Consider the following 19410-nt stretch of genomic DNA (forward strand, 5'->3'; position numbering starts at 1 on the left):
ATGCAAATACAATTACTGCAGTTAATTATTATACGATGAGTAGGTTCGTAGTGATTGAAGAAGCTCTTGATTGATATAACTCATTTCACTCAAGGTTTTTATTGCAGAAAGATTACGAAATAACATTTTGCAACTTTTTTTTTTATTTTAACGTGAGCCTTACTCACGAACTCTGTTAATACATTTTAAAACTTTTATTAATAGAGTAAGTAAGCAACATATTACAGAATGAATAGAATTTGGATATGGCAATTAAAAGGATAAATAATTTAAGAGAAGACATAAGATAGGGGGAAAAAAAAAAGATGCTTTTGAAGATTATGAATGTCCGGCCAAGGAAAAATGTTCTGTTAATAACTGGCACAATGTATTTATTTATTCTTTTTTTTTTCTTTTGTTACAGAAATTCTCATTAAGAAATTTGGTACAGTAGAAAAATTAAAACAGAAACAAGTATTATATTCTTGTACATAATCTAGAGGGAAATATTTGAATTTCTATAACATATTATTACAAGCTATTCTGAGGTTGTCAACAGATAACCTCTGAATAGCTTGTGATATCAGAGCTGCTCTCAATTTTCTATTCTGAGGTTATCATCAACAACGAACTTACTTCTCAAAGTGATCATTACAAATCTGGAAATTCGGATCTTGTCTATAAAGCGAAGACTCTTTCTAAGAGCTTTTCAGCTGAAAGTAAGTTAGTTGGCCTCATAGGAAGTGGGAAGGTTTTTCCTACTGGAAACTCTGGAATTTCATCATCTAACAAAATGACACACACACACACACACTAAAAAACACTAGCATTATAGTCACTTCGTAATTCTATTATGTTGCATATAAACACTTTAAATGAATCCGAAAATGATCGAGATGAAGATGAACACGGGGGGGGGAAGATAACAAAAATACAAATTTTATAAGCATGTGCGGCCAAAAATCCCTACAAGGAAATCGCTATATAAAATTTTCTCAATAAGAGGGTTATAAATATGAGCAGTGAACGCTCATTCTAAAAAAAAAAAAAAATTAATGATAAATAAACTAAAATAAATAAGTCGCTAACTCCTAAATGTTAATTCTGCAAACTTAAATTAATCAACAGACAAACAAAAATGAAATCCTCAATCACGTTAGACTATTGGGTTTAATTAATTCGAGGTTCAATCAACACTAAACAATAGCATTGTATGCACCTGACTTTTATGATGCTGTCAAGATTTTTTACACAATCAAAATGCCAATCTGGTCTGGAAGTAGAAAAAGATATAAGAGGCTGTGCTGAAAAATTGTGATAATCACCATGAAGGAATTGAGGTAGAGCCATGTAACTTACACATTATTCTAGACACATTATTCCCCACAAAGTGTTATACACCTTGTTACAATGCTGGTGCATTATTTGCAATCCTCTGAGAAAAAAAAAAGTCTTTCCCTCACTGCATAAATGAGTCCTCAGCTGAAGATATGACTTCATTACTTGTGGTAAATTTTGTCCCTTTCAAATATTTTTTTTTTTAAATTTGGGAATAGGAAATAGTCAGATGGGACCAGGTCTGACGAATAGGGTGGATGAGGCAGACACTGAAAACACAAGTTATGTATTGTCTGTTGAGTTTCATGAGCAGTGTGAGTAGATGCATTGGCCTGAAAAAGCAACACGCTTCTGCTCAGTTTGTTACTGCTGCTGTAACAGTTTCGAGCCATTTTTTGAGGTACTTTGTAAGGATTGCACCATCCATATCCCAAAAGACAATGGCAAGAACCTTCCCTGCTGAATTTTGGTTCGGAGCTTCTTTGGCCGTGAAGGAACTTTGTGCCTCCATTCCATTGACAGTTATTTGGTCTTTGAGTCATACTAATGAAGCCATTTCATCAACCCTCACAATACGAGCCAAAAACGTTGCACCTCATTTCTCAAAATCACCCAAAGTCCCTTGAGATGAAAGCACGCATTCTCTCTTTTGGTCAGCATTCAAACATTTGGGGACCTTATTCGCAGAGAACTCTGTGTGTCCAGATGTTGGTCAATAATGACTTCAACTTGCTCTCTGAATATCTCAGAGTCTTTGCAATGTTTTTGGGTATTCGTCTATCATCAAGGATCATGACAGACATTGTGATTTCATTATATTGATGTTTTCAGGTGTGATCGCTGTGGAAGTTCTTTCTGACCTGAGGAAATTTGCTGTCTGAGGATGTCCAGCTTTAAACTTGGCTACCCATCTGGCAACTGTTGAATATGCCGGGGACAGTCCCCTAAAGTCTCATACAAAAGTTTGGTAAATCTCAGTTGTGGACTTTTCTTGCAGCACGAAAAACTTGATGATGACCTGCACCTGTGTCTTCAAATTTCTTCAAAACCTGTGACATGTCGTCTTATATATCCTAAAAGAAAAAGAACAAATTATTACAATTTGATGAAACATTGGAGTTAAAGGTTTTTACGATATTTTCTTTCTTGTGGTTATATCAGTTTTGTTCTAGGTGTTTATCAGAACTTTTCAGCCCCCCTCGTATATTATGTGCATATTTGCATGAACTAATAGTATTGTAAATTATATTATTATTCTATCTTTCAAACCCACATGTTTAGTCTGAATCGACTGTTATCGCCAAATAGCTTGTTTCCTAGAAATCTGTTTGTCACTTGAGAAATCTGTCAAATGCGTGCATGATCTGGCCGAATTGACTGACCTGCCGAAAACCTATTTCTTTAAGTAAAAATGCTGCCACCTGCACATGAGACCAACTAAAATCACCTTGGGTCGAAAAAATATTTAAAAGATTCTTGAGCTCCTCAACAGGATTCGAACCCAGGACTTGCATATAAAAGGACATTGTTACTAGAATTTTCGTGTGGACTGTTATGGTAATAAATACTTTTAAAACGTGATTCATTTTAAGCAAATCATTGAAAATATCAATATTTTAAAATGTTAAAAAATTCTGTAACTTTTTTCATTCATAAAAAAAAAACATTTTAGGCAACACTTTTAGACGTAAGTTTTAAGCACTATCTCTGCCTCTCATTATTACTGAAATTGAGGCCATATTCACAGCACTAAGATGATGTTTCCCAATCCGAACTTCTATTTATTTGTATTGTTTATGCAAGTTCTAAAGTCTATTTTACCTGAGTTAAGAGATTAAAAATCCGTGTGCCTTCCGAGAGAGAGAAAGAGAGAGAGAGAGAGAGAGAGAGAGAGAGAGAGAGAGAGAAACTTATAATATACCAAACATCTGCAGGTGGTCCAGATCGGTTGAAGAAAAAATCTAGAAAAAGGTCCTGTTGTTGGTGACTATATTCAAAACTGCCATGAACTTTTGCTGCAATTTTTTATTTCCAATAATTAGATATGTCAAATAAAACAATCTCAGATATAGAGCAATCTTTAAGTAGTTGTCAGAATAGCTGGATAACAGTAAAATTTGACACTATTTTAAATCAGGTGGAGACCTTTTATAATCCGTCAGCGATCCAAAGATATGCAAAATGGCCATAAATACACGATAAAGTATTATGCCATACTGAATGGGCTGTAAATCGATGATTTGAATAAATGGGAACGTAAATGTTAGACTTCAGAGAGCACTTTCAGTAACAGTTGGAACGTCAGTTGAGTGCAACGACAACACATCCAGTGAGGTCCGGATTTAAGGTTGCTGTACCCTATGCTATAACTTTTAAGGCGGACCTCCTTCTAGAGAAAATTTTACGTTTTATAGCTTTTTGGAGGCCCTTGCGATGATGTGAGGCTCTAAGCTGTAGATTATATAGTTTGTACGTAAATCTGCATCCAGTGTCATTAACGGAACTGATTGCCATTTTGGTTAGGAAATAGATAGGAGTATACTGTTTAGAAGCAAATCTGGCAAGAAGTACTGCATTGCATTGCATGCAATGGTGGAGCAGATGTGAATTCACATTTGTATTTTTTGTAACCAGCCTATGAATATAACTCAAATTTAAATCATTAATATTCTCTAAAAGGCAAGATATCGTTCCAGCTAAATTTAATACTTTTATCATTTCTAAGTATAGAATTACTCACCGAAGCATCCTTCTTCAGATTTCTGAAAACTACAGGACTCCATTTATAAATCGGCTTGTCTTCATTGTAGGCGGAACATATTACCACCAATAACCAAAAGAAGGCCACCACCAGCGATAAACTTTTTCTCAACATCTATATTAGAAATAAATAAATAAAAAGCAACATTCAAGACACTTCAGTACAATGTATATTTTCTATTTTTAGAGAGCAAGTATCGGTTTCCTAACAAGGAATCAGTATTTCTCTATGTTTCAATAATAAATACAATATATTTCAAAAAAGAAAAATGTAAATCATATACATTGCCTGAATACAAATTACTATTTTCATTTGGCCATCTCCAGCAGAGTTCTTGGACTTAATGCGAGAGGCATATGTTAACCTAAATAATGACTATCATACCTCTCCTTAAAACACCAGTTTACAAAAATTGCAGATTGGTTAGCGAAAATTACGGCAAACGAAAACTAGGGCTGTGAGTTCCGTGTATGTTGTTAATTAGGTGTCCTCCGTCTCAGGTGAGTTTGTTTGTTTTGATGGGTGATATATCCATGATTTTGGCAGACAAAATTCTGCCATTTCCGTAAACAATTCCTGGATATACTGCTTAAACTACAACATGTATAAATGCCTTTGGAATAGCTAGATATTCACATTTATTATTATTATTATTATCATTATTCGCTAGCGGGTAGAAAGGCTAAAGGTCACCAAGACAGCTAAGGTCAAGTACAATGAACTGTAACAAGTGCAATAAGCCATTAAGCGATGAAGGGGATGTGCCTTATTGTTCCGGATGTAACAAAAAAAAAACACTTCCACTATTTAGGGATCTCAGAAAGCACGTGGAAAGCAAAAGGATCCGCGAAACGGACCGAATGGCGATGTCAACAGCGCCGTGAGAAAATGAAGAACAAAGATCAGACACCAAAGGAAAGTAACGACGCACATCAAGGTAAGCCGCTTCCTGATCCTAAAAGTACAGATAACTTTGATTCATTTAAACTCATGGTGAAAGACTTGCTAAATACACACATGGAACAATATGAACGTTACATACAGTTCAATAACGAAATCTCTGAAGAAATGTTAGGAATCGTGAGAGAAATAAAGACAAAATTAACAGTAGCGATAGAAACGCAAGAAAAACACTCCAGCGCGAAAATCAAGAATTGTGGAAAGAAGTAAACACACTCAAGTGTCAAATGGAGCACATGCTACAAAAAGAAAGAAAAAAAAGAACTTCGAATTGAGGGAATAACGAAAGAAAATACAAGACTTAAGTAACATAATGCTACTGATCGGCAGCAAAATTGGAAGTCAAATCGCAACCACAGATATTCACCTCTATTAATCGAGGCCCACAAAAAAACAAAGAGAAACTGCCACCAATCAACGTTCGTTTTACCAACAGAAGTCTGAGAGACTCCATTCTTGCAGCAAGCAAGAAAACAAGGCCGACATCAACGATCCTAACTGATAAGAAACTCCCAACACCAATCTATATAACGGAACACTGGAATCCATACTTCAAAAATATTTTATATCAAGCAAGGAAGACAAAAATAGAAAATCTACAAGTTCCTGTGGACTAACTATTCACAGATATTTATGAGAAAGAATGAAAACACTCGAGTATACATAATTACAAGTGAATTCGACTTACACAGCCTACCAATATAAAACACTAACTTTTCACATCTTTAAGAATAACATTAGAAATCACTTAAAAACTATATAATGGAGATCCCAAACATAGGCGAACATATCCAGTCAGACAACATAAACTTCAAGGTCTTTGACTCTTTGAAGAAATGGTCAGACAACATTTCCACCAATACAACTTCACTATCGTACACACAAACATAAGAAGTATAAAAAAAACATTGGCTTACATTGATAACACAGCCCAATTATACCATGATAAACCTAAATGCGCTAATACTGACCGAAGTTGCAATAAACGACACAGAAATTTACGCATACAACATAAATAATTACCAAACCTACGATTTATGTAGACCAAACAAAAGAGGAGGTAGCATCGTGGCATTTATCAAAGAGAAATACAATGTGACTGAAAAACAAACTCATTTCGAACATGCGGAAACACTAATTTTGGAAATCACAAATAGCCACCACAGTATCAAATACACAATAAATACAATATACAGACCCCCAGATAAGAATCCACTCAGCTTTCTTCATGAGTTAGAAGCATGGCTAAGCGGCATCGAACCCCGTACAACACACACAGGCTCATCCTAATAGGAGATATTAACATAAATACTCTTGACCATGCTTTTTCAACCACTAACGCATATCTTGATATACTAAGTCAGTAAGCATAAACCCTACCATTAACTCCCCAACAAGAGAAGAAATACTTAATAACTCACTAACACAATCATGCATTGATCATATCAACATACGGGCTCCCATCCATACATATACATCATCAGTAATTAACGTCAAAATTGCCGATCACTACTTTGTCTCAACTTCGTTTTATTACGTTTCCTACCCCCCCCCTCCCACCATCACAAAAGTCGACAAAACTCGATCATACTAAAGAGCATTGTATGGGAAAAACTTAAAAAGTCATCCAGTAACACACATTTACAAACCTTATACAAAAACACAAGAAATCAACTAACAAAAAAAAATTGGTAGGACAAAAAGAAGCTACTACTTCCAAAAATTCATGGAATATAACGACAACATTAAGCAAACATGGGCTACACTCAACGAATTAGTAACTCGAAAAAAGAAAACTTCAGCACAAGATTTTATTGCAAAAAGCTTCGGTCAGGACACAAACCAAGAGGAACTAGCAGACTCATTCAACTATGATTTCACAAACAATATCACACAACTAAAAAAAGACAAACTACCGACGATCAACAAAAAACTACCGACAAAGTCAACAACAAACGATGCATTTCCCACCCGTAACAAAACAGGAACTGAAAGAAGCACTCCTACAACTAAAACCAAAGACCACTTCAGGAATAGACAAAATAAGACTCACAGACCTTATAACACACTTTGAACAAATAAATCCAATACTTTTGAAACTCGTGAACATAATATTTGACACTGGCATTATTCCACAACAACTAAAAACTGCAGTAATTATGTCAATATACAAACACGGCAAAAGAAACGATACTCAGAACACAGACCAATAACTACCCTACCAATCATCTCAAAAATTCTAGAAAAAATAACATACACCAGACTACAGAACTATTTACAGAAGTACAACATCATCATCTCACAAAACCAATACGGCTTTCAGAAAACAAAAAGCACCATCACTTTATTAGAAGACATCGCCGACACAATAAACAAAGCTCTCGACAAAAACAAGTCCGTCGTCCTTATACTGCTGGACCTAACCAAAGCATTTGATACACTCGAACGTGACATACTACTGACCAAACTATACTCAATAGGTATAAGAGGAACACTGCATACATGGTTCAAGAACTACCTCTCAAACAGAACAAATGTTACAAAAATAGGTACATGTCACAGTTGGGGATATACAAATAAAACACGGTGTACCTCAAGGTGCCATAATATCACCCACTCTATTCAACATATACATTAACGATGTTCATAACATATCCATAAGAAGTCAATTATTTCAGTACGCAGATGACACTGCACTATTAGCAATCCACAGCACAACAAGAGCTAAATGAAATCACAACATACTTCCACCAAAACGCAATTCTAATCAACGGCACCAAAACACAGATGTTGATAATACACAACAAAAGAATCATACGCCGCGCATCACTATCGATACACTGTCACACATACCGCTGCATTAACAACAAAAATACCTGCCAATGACCCGAAATCAAACCTGTAACACATGCAAAATATCTCGGTCTCTATATAGATTCCCAGCTTAAATGGACAAAACATATAGAATACCTACACACCAAACTCCTGTTCATCGCAGCAAAACTATTCCAAGTTAAAGACATTATTCCATCCAACATAAAAAAAAAACTCCTACATTAACGGTATCTGTGAATCCCTACTCAGATACGGAATAACAATCTATGCAAAAATCACATCAAAGAGCCACCTAACAAAATTAGTGTCAACAGTGATCTGGACACTTACACGCAACAATCAATATCCGACAAGCATATGGCGATACACCGAATTCTGAGCATTAAAAACCTGAAACACTACATGACATTAACAATGAACTACTTCAACATCACCTATCGAAACAACAGAGATATATATCGTATAACACGACCCACAACAACTCTCTACATCCCTACACCCTTCAACAATTCATACGGTTCTTTTGTGAGATCACATCAGATACCTACGCAACTCAACAACCTACCAAGACATTTAAAACACACAGATAACCTCAGAACATTAAAACATGAAATCTGAAAAACATACCACCAAAGTTAATATACCATTACCACTAATATACACATCACAAATCACCAGCATCCAATGCCAACATCCCATACATAAAGCGTAGCAACAACATAAATAGTGAAGCCTAAATCCCACTCTCTTCACAAAAGCCAACCCAAGTCTCGAAGTAGGTGGGATTAACTCGTCTCACTCAACCACACGTAATCCTTATAACCAAAGAAGCAGATTATGTAATAAAACAGTTAGTCAAGTATACAACAATAAAGAAGATACTGATTATTATGTGATAATATTATTAAAATGATACTCTTACGTATCATGATACATGAAAAAATAATGTAATAAATTATTCTTATAATAAAAAATTATATAAACTAAAAAATTATTATACAAAAAATTCTGAATGATCTTCATTGTTAACATTAGAAGAAAATATGTTGTAAATACATAATATAGAGACAAAAAAATACTATTAAAATTTTTAGTTGAAATCTATGTAGAAAATGCAGCACTTACAGCTGAATTCTGTAAAATTAAAAGTTGAAATGCCACTCAAGATGTCTATTGTATGTGTAAATATTTTAGCAATCAATAAATGACTATTACTATTAAAAAAATTATTATTATTATTATTATTCTGTATATTCTATATTCAAAAATTCTGTATAATCTTCATTGTTAATATTGGAAGAATATGTGTTGTAAATGCAAAATATAGAGGCAAAAAAAGTATTATTAAAATTTTTAATTGAAATCCAATGCAGAAAATGCAGCACTTAGTGCTGAATTCTGTAAAATTATAAGTTGCAATGTCACTCAAGAAGTTTATTGTATGTGTAAATATTTTAGCAATCAATAAAAAATATTTTAAAAAAATTATTATTATTATTATTATTATTATTATTATTGGTAAAAGAAACGATACACGGAACTATAGACCAATAGCTACCTTACCAGTCATTTCAAAAATTATAGAAAAAATAACACACACCACACTACAGAACTATTTACAGAAGTACAATCTCATCTCACAAAACCAATACGGCTTTCAGAAAACAAAAAGCACTAGCACTTTATTAGAAGACATCGCCGACACAATAAACAAAGCTCTCGACAAAAACAAGTCTGCCGTCCTTATACTGCTGGACCTAACCAAAGCATTTGATACACTTGAACATGACATACTACTCTCAACTCAATAGGTATAAGAGGAACACTGCATGCATGCATGGTTCAAGAACTATCTCTCAAACAGAACACAAGTAACAAAAATAGGTACATGTCACAGTCGGGGTACACAAATAAAACAAGGTGTACACAAATAAAACAACAGTGGCATATGGTACCTCAAGGTGCCATATTATCACCCACTCTATTCAACATATATATTAACGATGTTCATAACCTGGCCCTAAGAAGTCAAATATTTCAGTACGCAGACGACACCTCACTACTAGAAATCCACAGAGACATCAACATGGCTCTCTCCAAAGTACAACAAGACCTAAATGAAATCACAATATACTTCTACAAAAGCAATTGTAATCAACGGCACCAAAACACAGATGTTAATAATACGCAACCCGAGAATCATGCGCCTCGCACCACTATCGATAAACTGTCACACATACCGCTACATTAACAACAAAAAAAAACTTCCCAATATCCCGAAATCAAACCTGTAACACAAATTTCTTGGTCTTTACATAGACTGCCATCTTAAATGGACAAAACATATAGAATACCTACATACCAAACTCCGCATCATCACAGCAAAACTCCCAAGTAAAAGACATTATTCCATCCAACAAAAAAACTCCTATATCACGATATCTGCGAATCTCTACTCGGATACTGTATGACAGTCTATGCAAACACATCAAACAGCCACCTAACAAAATTCGAAACATTACACAGGAAAATTGTGTCAACAGTGATTTGGACACCCTACACGCAACAACCAATATCCGACTAGTACCTGGCGATACACAGAATCCCGAGCATTAAAATCTGAAACTCTACATAATATTACTAAGGAATTACTTCAATATCACCTATCGAAACAACAGAGACACATCGTATAACACGACCCACAACAACTCTCTACATCCCTACACCCTTCAACAACTCATACGGTTCTTTTGTGAGATCGCATCAGATATCCACGCTACTCAGCAACCTATCAAGAAATTTAAAACACATAGACAACTACAGAACATTAAAACGCGAACTCTGGAAAATATACCAACAAAGTTAATGTACCATTAACACTAATATACACATCACAAATTACCAGCATCCAATGCCAACATCCCATCCATATACAATAACAATAACATAAATAGTGAAAGCTAATCTCAATCTCTTCATAAAAGCTAACCCAAGCTTCGAAGTAGGTGAATCGTGGGATTAAATCGCCTCATTCATCTACACGTAATCCTCATAATGAAAGACTGCAAAGTATGTAACAAAACAGTCAGTACGGTGTATAATAATAATGAAGGTTACTGATATATTAAAAGAAAGTATATGATCCAAAAAAAATTTTTTTGAAAAGAAATAAAGTGCCTTAAACTGCGTACAGAATATTGTAAATACTCTATACGATAAAAACAGAAAAATTGTTATTTTATACATAGTGTGTAAACATGCAAAAAAAATCTCTGTAATCAAAGAATTGTATTGTGAATTGTGTGCTGCATTACTGTATTGTAGTAGTGTATACAATGTATAAATATTTAGCTAGTTAAAAAATGTATATTGATATTTATAAAAAAATTCATATACTCTGCATTTTGTACTTAATCTTTATACTCTACAGAAAATATAATATGTTTCATTGTACATATGCAAATACTCTATACGATAATAATTCTTGTCAATGTAAATAAAAATATTATTATTGTTATTAAAAATTATTATTATTATGGTGATATCGCTGCTCCCGTTATTTATAGTTTTAAAGTGGTTCCAACTCCTGGTTTTAATGTGAAAGTGTTCCCAAGGAACTCTACTTGTCACGCCAAAGACAGTCCTGCTAAGAAGAAACCAAATTTTTAAGTCTTGAAAAGTGAACAGAGAGGACCGCGGTAAACAACGAGCGAAGAACAAAGGACGTCGCCATTTTTACGATCACGCCACAGTTGCTCAAGGGAAGAAAGGTGAGTCATAAAGTGTATCAATTACCTGGAGGACTTATCATCCGACGGAAATAATATAACCTGCACGAAATGCAATAGGATTCTACACTAAAAATGTGCTGGCTTTTCAGAAACAACCTGTCAACGTAAATCCAATGCAATACGTGAGGAATGCCTACTCTACAGGAAGAACAAAGAAACGCACCTAAGGCAGCCGATTATACCGGAGGCAAAATCAGACGACGAACTGAAAACAGACAAAAAAAAATGCAGGTAAGTCCTATAATTTGAACTCTATAAATATACTAATAGAAAATAGTCTAGAGACTATAAAAGCCAGCTTAGTAGATCTTGTGCAAGAACTCTTTAACAAACAGAACGAAAAAATAACAAAACAAATCTAGCGAATATGAAGATTTGGTCAAACATAATAAATTAGCAGTGATAGAAGTGTTGGAAACTGTAAAAGACATTAAAATCAGCATTAACGCGCTAAATGACAGGCAACACAATTTGATGAAAGAAACATCCGAACTCCATCAAGAAGTTCATTCTCTAAAACTACAATACGAACGATTAAATCAGCAACAACATAAAGAAGATCATGTCATAAACGGTCCTCCTGAAACTGCACCTACAGAAAACCTCAGCGACAGCTGATATCCCCCCTACAGCTTAACGACATTCAGACCGTAAATCGGATTCCTAGGAATAGCAAAAAACAAGGCTTGCCACGACCTGCACCAGTCATAGTTCGTCTTACAAGCAAGTCCACAAGAGACAATCTCATAAAAGCTAGCAGACAGAAAAAAAAACTGTAGCCAAGGGCTTGAACGCATTGCAAGACAGTGCACCAATCTTCCTATCCGAATATTTAACACCACTCAACCAGAATCTGTTGTACCAAGCAATAAAAGCAAAAACAGAAAAAAATTACCAATTTTTGTGGATCAGAGATGCCAAGATATTCTTGAGGAAGTCACAAAGTTCAAAGCTGATACAAATTAAAAGCTCAGAAGACATGGAAAGGCTGCCACAGTGAAATAAAAGTATCCTAATTAGTTCAAAAAGAAGACCACTATAAAAATGAATGTGAACCATGAAGACAGATGCAATAACACCAGAACATATCGGCCATTTCACTTTGATCGGAACTTTCAGATCATTCATTTGAACTCCCAAACATCAGCCTACTTCCAACACAGCAATCAAATCAATAATACATATATATAAATATAACCGGTGTCATCCTCAGATAAGCTTATTAAAAAGCTTCAAGAATGCAAGCAGAAACATTACATCTCAACTGAGATCAACAGAGAAAAAAATATATATTTATTACATTAAAGTGCTGTAGTTACAGCGCTTAAATACATTAAAAGCAAAAATTGTTAAAAATATATAGCTTATTGTTATCCTATAAATGCTGTTAAAAAAATAAACAAATAAATTATTATTTAATTAATTAATCCTTTGATGTAAAGGTTTCTTGGAATAATAATAATATAATAATAAAATATATAGGAATTAAAGAGTAAAAAAAAATTATTAAAAAAATATTAAAAGCAAAAATTGTAATATATAACATATTGTTATACTATAAATGCTGTTAAAAATGTAATCTTATTCAATTGCAAACCAGCAATAGGTGGGATTAATCCGCCTCAATCATCTACACGTAATCCTCATTATTATTATCATTATTATTATTATTATTAGCGCATCTCCACGGCGTCATATGATTCATTGCGGAAAGCTTACATCTAACTTAGACGATGCCTATTATACATCTTCAACTCCACTGAAATGCACTCACTGCTCCCTCTGTTAACCCCATTTCCAATTCACCGTCACTTTCCAAACCAAAATTCTGAGAATTTGTCACGTTGCTGACTGAGAAACTAATGAATAAGCAATTTATGACACCAAATCCTGTGGTTCAGATTTTTAATATGCGCACTGGCTGAAATCACCGAGATCTGAATTCTGTGCATTCATTATCTTCAAAAAAAGTATTCGATGTGAAGAGGGGTGCATCTCTCATTTTATTGTAGTTATTGTAGTTTAACGTTCAAATGAAATTTCTTTTCAGTTAACTACTCAAAGAAATCATTTACTCTTTAAAAATGGGTAAAAACGGGTTGCTCTGTTATGTTTCTTTAGATCCGATAGTGAATTATTACCCCTACAATAAAATTAAAGGGAAATTATAGCATTTAGTTATAGGCAGTCCTGAGTCTGCAGCTCGAACAATTTTTTTCCACTTATTTCTATCTTGGTCATCCCTCCTTTCCACTCCAACTTCTTCCACATCCGTTTTGATGTTTTTTCCCGCCATCTTTTCCTTGGTCTTCCTTTTCTTCTCTTACCCTTCACTGCCATTTTTTCACTATCTAAATCGGGTGATCTACCGGCCTTCTCCATAAATGACTGGCCCATCTCAATCTACTTTTTTCTTTCTTTGCTAATTTTTCTGACCACCATCTCCTTCCTTATATCTTTGTTCTTATTCTCATTCCTTGGTGTTCCATTTATCCATCTTAGCATCCTCAACTCTGTTCTTTCCAAATGTTCCTCCTGAGTTCTCTTTGTTGCCCATATCTCTGCTCCGTACAACAAGACCAAAATAATGGCTGATTTATATATATATTTGTCTTTACTTTTTCCAGTGCATTTAGTTTTCTGAGAGTGTACGGAAGACAACCAACAATCTATTGATGACGAGAACTGTCTGCCGTAATCTCGTAACACTTAACATTCATTTCTTATCTGAAGGTATGAAGTCTATGGTTTTTATGAGATGAGGAATTAAAAACCTGAGTTGTCAGAGGGAGAGAACCCTCTGTGCCAAAGGCTATCGAACTTGAACTGGCTGAAACCAGGCCAAGAAGAGTTCCGCCAGTTGACAACTGGAATCAAACCTATAACAATCTTTCTTCTGGAAGTCTGGCATTATGGAACAAAAAACGTTATCACGAGCTATACAGACATTCTGAAAATAAATAACTAATATAATTATTATTATGAAATTAAAAATTATTCGATTCCTATGAATATCAGTAATCCTCATTGTCGCATTTGTAGCATAGTGCAGAACGAAACCCATTATGTGCAAATACACGTTTTTCCGCATATAAATGAATTAATTTACTGGTATCTCCTGTTTTAAAGAAATATGCTTCTCACATTTTCTTTACTCTGCGATACTCCGAATTCCAGTAGTACTGATTTGAAATCAGTCTCTGAGTAAATGGTAATTTTATCTAATGTGAAAACATTTGGTGCATACGATCTGCAACAGAACTGTGGTGATGTCCTTGGAGAGTCGATTTTCATTATTATCATTATTATTAATCTGGCATTTCTATGTAGTTGACGCATTGTATTGTGGGAAATCCACATTAAGCATCATTCACACAATGTAAACTAGGAATCTTAATTAAGATATAATTAATTTGGAATCCCTGGAATTGCATATATAAATCCCTGTTATCCATATATAAATTATTATTATTAATCCATATATAAATTATTATTATTAATCCATATATAAATTATATATAAATCCCATCACTATAATAAACCACATGGACGAAGCGGATCACGGCGATATGGTATATTATAGTGATGTGCGTTGGTTGAGCAGAGGGAAGGTTCTTAAAAGAGTCTTTGACTTAAGGAGTGAAATACAGCAGTTCATGCAAACCAAGGGGAATCCGATTGCGGAATTTAACGATCCGGAGTGGATGACAGACTTGGCCTTTGTGACCGACATCTCGTTGCATATGGATGACCTAAATATGCGGCTACAATCCAAAGATCAACTGGTGCACACTGTTTCATCGCATCAAAGCTTTGTGGCCTCAAACTTTGGGAGACACAACTCGCAAAAAAAGACTTAGCTCATTTTCAGCTTCTCGCTGGGTCCAACTGTCCTTCTCTTGATAAATACGCTACAAAATTACCCGTGTTGCGAAGTGAGTTCGCAGAGAGAGAGAGAGAGAGAGAGAGAGAGAGAGAGAAAGATTTAGTGATTTTCGTAACCAACAGTCTTCTTTAGATTTGTTTTCAATGCCATTCAGTGTCAATGCTGCCGAAATGCCAAGCTCAGCACAAATGGAGCTGCTTGAACTTCAAAACAACTCTTCTTTGAGTGAAAAATTATTCAATGTGCTCTTGCTTACATTTTACAAAGACTACATTTCTGAGGACGCATTCCCTAATCTTCGCCGGCATGCTTTGAAGATGTGTGCTTTGTTAGGAAGTACATACTTATGTGAGCAGTTCTTCTCCATAATGAAGCATGTGAAGTCCAAGACAAGAACTCAGATTACGGAACAACATCTCGAGAATACTCTGCGCATAGCGACTTCCAACATTGATGCCAACATCGACAAGCTGGTCAAGGAAGACATTGCCAAGTTGCCCATTGAATTGTAAAAAATAAATGTTTTCTTCATTAAATTATCTTTTTTCAAGTATTGATTGTATTTACTTATTATGAACCCGACTCCTACCTACGCTCTTAAAGCTGAAATTGTTTATTTTTATAGGATTTTATGTAAAGTATCAAATGCACAGCGTTCCTTGTGAATATGGAAAGCATCTTACAATTCTAAATACCGCAGTATAGTTTAGTGGCTTCATTGAAATTTTTAATGCGGCCTGCTGTCTGAAAGGTTGAATACCCCTGACCAGTGGCGTTGCTGGGGGGGGGGGGAGGTCCGCCATGGGCGGCACTTTGAACCTTTTTGAACTTTTGCAGTTAATTCTAAAATACAGTTTCGAGAATTCATTTCCAAATATTGTAATACTACTGCGAATTTTACTCACAATTGCTGTGAGTGTTGCTAGTTGTGAGAAGAATTTTTGATAAAATTCTTCTCACAATAAAATTTGATTAAGAATTACCTACATTACTATGAAACAGACTTCGCCAATGTCATCGACGATTCTGCTAACAGAAAAGCAAGAAAAATAACATTTTAGAATGTTGAAATTAAAGTTTTACTTCAAATTAAAACATAGTGTTTTAATTTATTTCCCTATACGTCGTTTTGACTTTTTGTAGTATTTTTGGTGTGTATTGAGAGGGGCGACAAACTCAAGAACCGCCACGGGCGGCAACAGCTCTAGCTACGCCACTGCCCCTGACGTATGCCATGGACTCTGTGGCCCTGACAAAAAATAACATCAGCAGGATGGAGGTAGTGGAGATGAGAATGCTTAGGTGGATGTGCTGTGTGACCAGAAAAGATCGTCTGAGAAATGACTATGTAAGGGGAACGGTGAAAGTTACGAACTTAGGAGCAAAGATACAGGAAGCAAGGTTGAGATGGTTTGGTCATGTGATGAGGAGGGAGGAAGAGTATGTGGGAAGAAAGGTCATGTATATGAATGTTCAGGGGAGGAGGATTCGAGGCCTGCCAAAGAAGAGATGGAGCGAGATGGTGGAGAAGAACTTGAGGACGAAGAACTTGGATTTGGCTACAGTCCAAGACAGGAGGATGTGGAGGAGACTCACTACAAACAGCGACCCTGCTTAAGTGGGACTAGCTGCAGAAGAAGAAGGTACGACAGGAAAGAACTAGGAATATCATGTAAATTGAATGTGTGTAATCAGTAAGAGAGTGAGGAGCAGAGTTTTCTGATGTTTCATCAAGTGAGGTACGTTACTGCAGGCCATGATAAATGATTTTTTAAAAAAGTATGATGATGTTTGTATTGCAGAACAGTGCATATCGCTCTGAGTTCTTTATGTCATTGGATTATAAAAGAAAGGATAATAAATATCCATTCAACTTTTAAAGATTCGAAAGTTTTCAAGTTTCGACTCGATAAGTTGAACTTTTGAAAAGCTTTGAAAGGTGAAAGGCAATTCATGTCGAAAGTTTAACTTGCAAATAACTTTCAAACATGAGCCAACATGATATTCAAATAAGTTTGTCCTCAGAAGGTTTCTTCTTGTTCTTCGATGTGAACCCAACAGATATGAGACCAGTGAAACCCTAGTCCTCGAAAGTCCTAATTAAAAGCGCGATACTAGCTTTCAAAATATTCATATTTTTTTAAGGGAAAAAAAAAACACCATTATTTTCCTAGTTGGATATTATTATTCTTTACAAATGAACGCAGTGGTTGACGATGCTCTGGTTAGATAGGCCTATGTTCGAATCTCGTTTGGGACGCAAGAAACTTGAATTAAGTCTTTTAGAAGGCGAATTTGCTTTTTCATGTAAGTGACAGGGTTTTGGCTGCAGTTAACTGTCCTGTCAGTGTTCGACTTTCGTAAAACCAAAATTACTTGTTCGTGACCAACTGGATAAAGACAGCGGATATTTCTCATTCTTTCATTTAATAATGCTCTGTCTAGCTTAATTCGGTTCGATAAATTTAATTAACATTCCAAATTTCATCAAAATCAATTTTATTGTTTTTACATATATGTGTCCTTCAATCCATTATTAGATTTCTTTTTTAACATATCGTGGATATTTCGCCAATTTTGTTGATTCGTGTTCTCTGGACCTTCAATTTGATGTATAGATTGCATTTCAGCTTATTATGTGTGAAGCATCGAACACAACACTTAGAGACAGTGTTCACTCGCACTTTCGCTGACTGTTCTTTCGAGATAAGCTTCTCAATATTTAATCCTGGTGAAACGTGACGTTTCATCTAAAAATGACATTAACTTTATAACACTGGAGTTACCTGCCATTGCTATTTCGCTTTGTTCCAGCAGATGTTATCAACAGTACTTATCTTATAATATCATTCTGTCTTCTAGATTTAAGGATCTGTTTTGTTCGCTTTCACTTGTGCAACGTATGGAAGATTTGCTGGTATGCTTATCATTAGAAATTAGAATGAATGGAAGAATTCACATTTGTAGATGAGGTAATAATAATGGATTTTCATTAGTTAGAAAATTTAAGCCGCTAATCGATATTTTAGGTACTTGAATAGAATATCCGTGAAGCTATATGAAACATGGCTTCAATGAATATCATTTAAAGTTGCAGCGGTGTCGACAATGACCTCTGTCATCAAACTACACGAATACTCTTTGTAGCTTCAATATAGCTTTTCGCGTAATCTTCCTAGTGTAACAGCGCTTGCACAGAGGAGAAGCAAATAGATTGCAATATATTAGTTTTCTTTTAGCTCGGAGCACACTCTGCTTCTGTTCCTTTGCTTCTCTTAAGAAAGAAATTAAACGAGAAATGCCGTTCCTGAGAACAATTTGATGCGCAAATTGTGTAGCAGTAACAGTTGTTCAGTTGTTGAAGTGTGGAATTATTTTGATAAGTTACAGGTTAGCATGTAATATGATAGTGTGTTAATAAAGAGTTAGCTCAATAACATATTTTTTTTTGCCCATAAGATGGAACAAAGAATTTATATCAATGGGATTTGCATTTAAATGGATTATTAAGCAACTGGAGAAGCTGTTGATGGGATGATTCCAACTATGAAGATTTAGGGACGAGTTCTTCAAGCGGAAGATGCATATGTTGGAAATGGATACCTCTGATCTCAGTAGTAATTTTTCTACTAGGAAAAAAATCATTACTACTTCTAAAAAAAGGTGAGAGGAATAATTATTACAAATCCAATGAATGGGATGATTATAAATCAGAAAGTCGTTAGATTTTGTTAAATGATGCTGAAATGTAAGGGATAAAGGTTGTAGTACAAAGTAGATTTTTTTTTTTGGCATAGTGTGAATAAGTTGAGAGAGAGGAATATATAATCACGGGAACAGAAGATAAAGGGAAGACAGAC

At 35.0% G+C, this 19410-nt stretch overlaps 1 protein-coding gene across 1 annotated transcript in view; it reads right to left on the reverse strand.

Moving 5' to 3' along the window:
* LOC150097903 (uncharacterized) overlaps nt 1–19410 on the reverse strand; it is a 57099-nt gene that overhangs the window by 28474 nt on the left and 9215 nt on the right. The window contains exon 2 of the mRNA XM_090405953.1: nt 4058–4192. Coding sequence (XP_090262079.1) covers nt 4058–4192 — 135 coding nt within the window. The remainder of the gene's footprint in view (nt 1–4057; nt 4193–19410) is intronic.

The sequence above is a fragment of the Typopeltis vanoorti genome, chromosome 16 (assembly GCF_054136105.1).
Source record: "Typopeltis vanoorti isolate ZY-2024b chromosome 16, IOZ_Tvanoo_1.0, whole genome shotgun sequence".
NCBI lineage: Eukaryota > Metazoa > Arthropoda > Arachnida > Uropygi > Thelyphonidae > Typopeltis > Typopeltis vanoorti.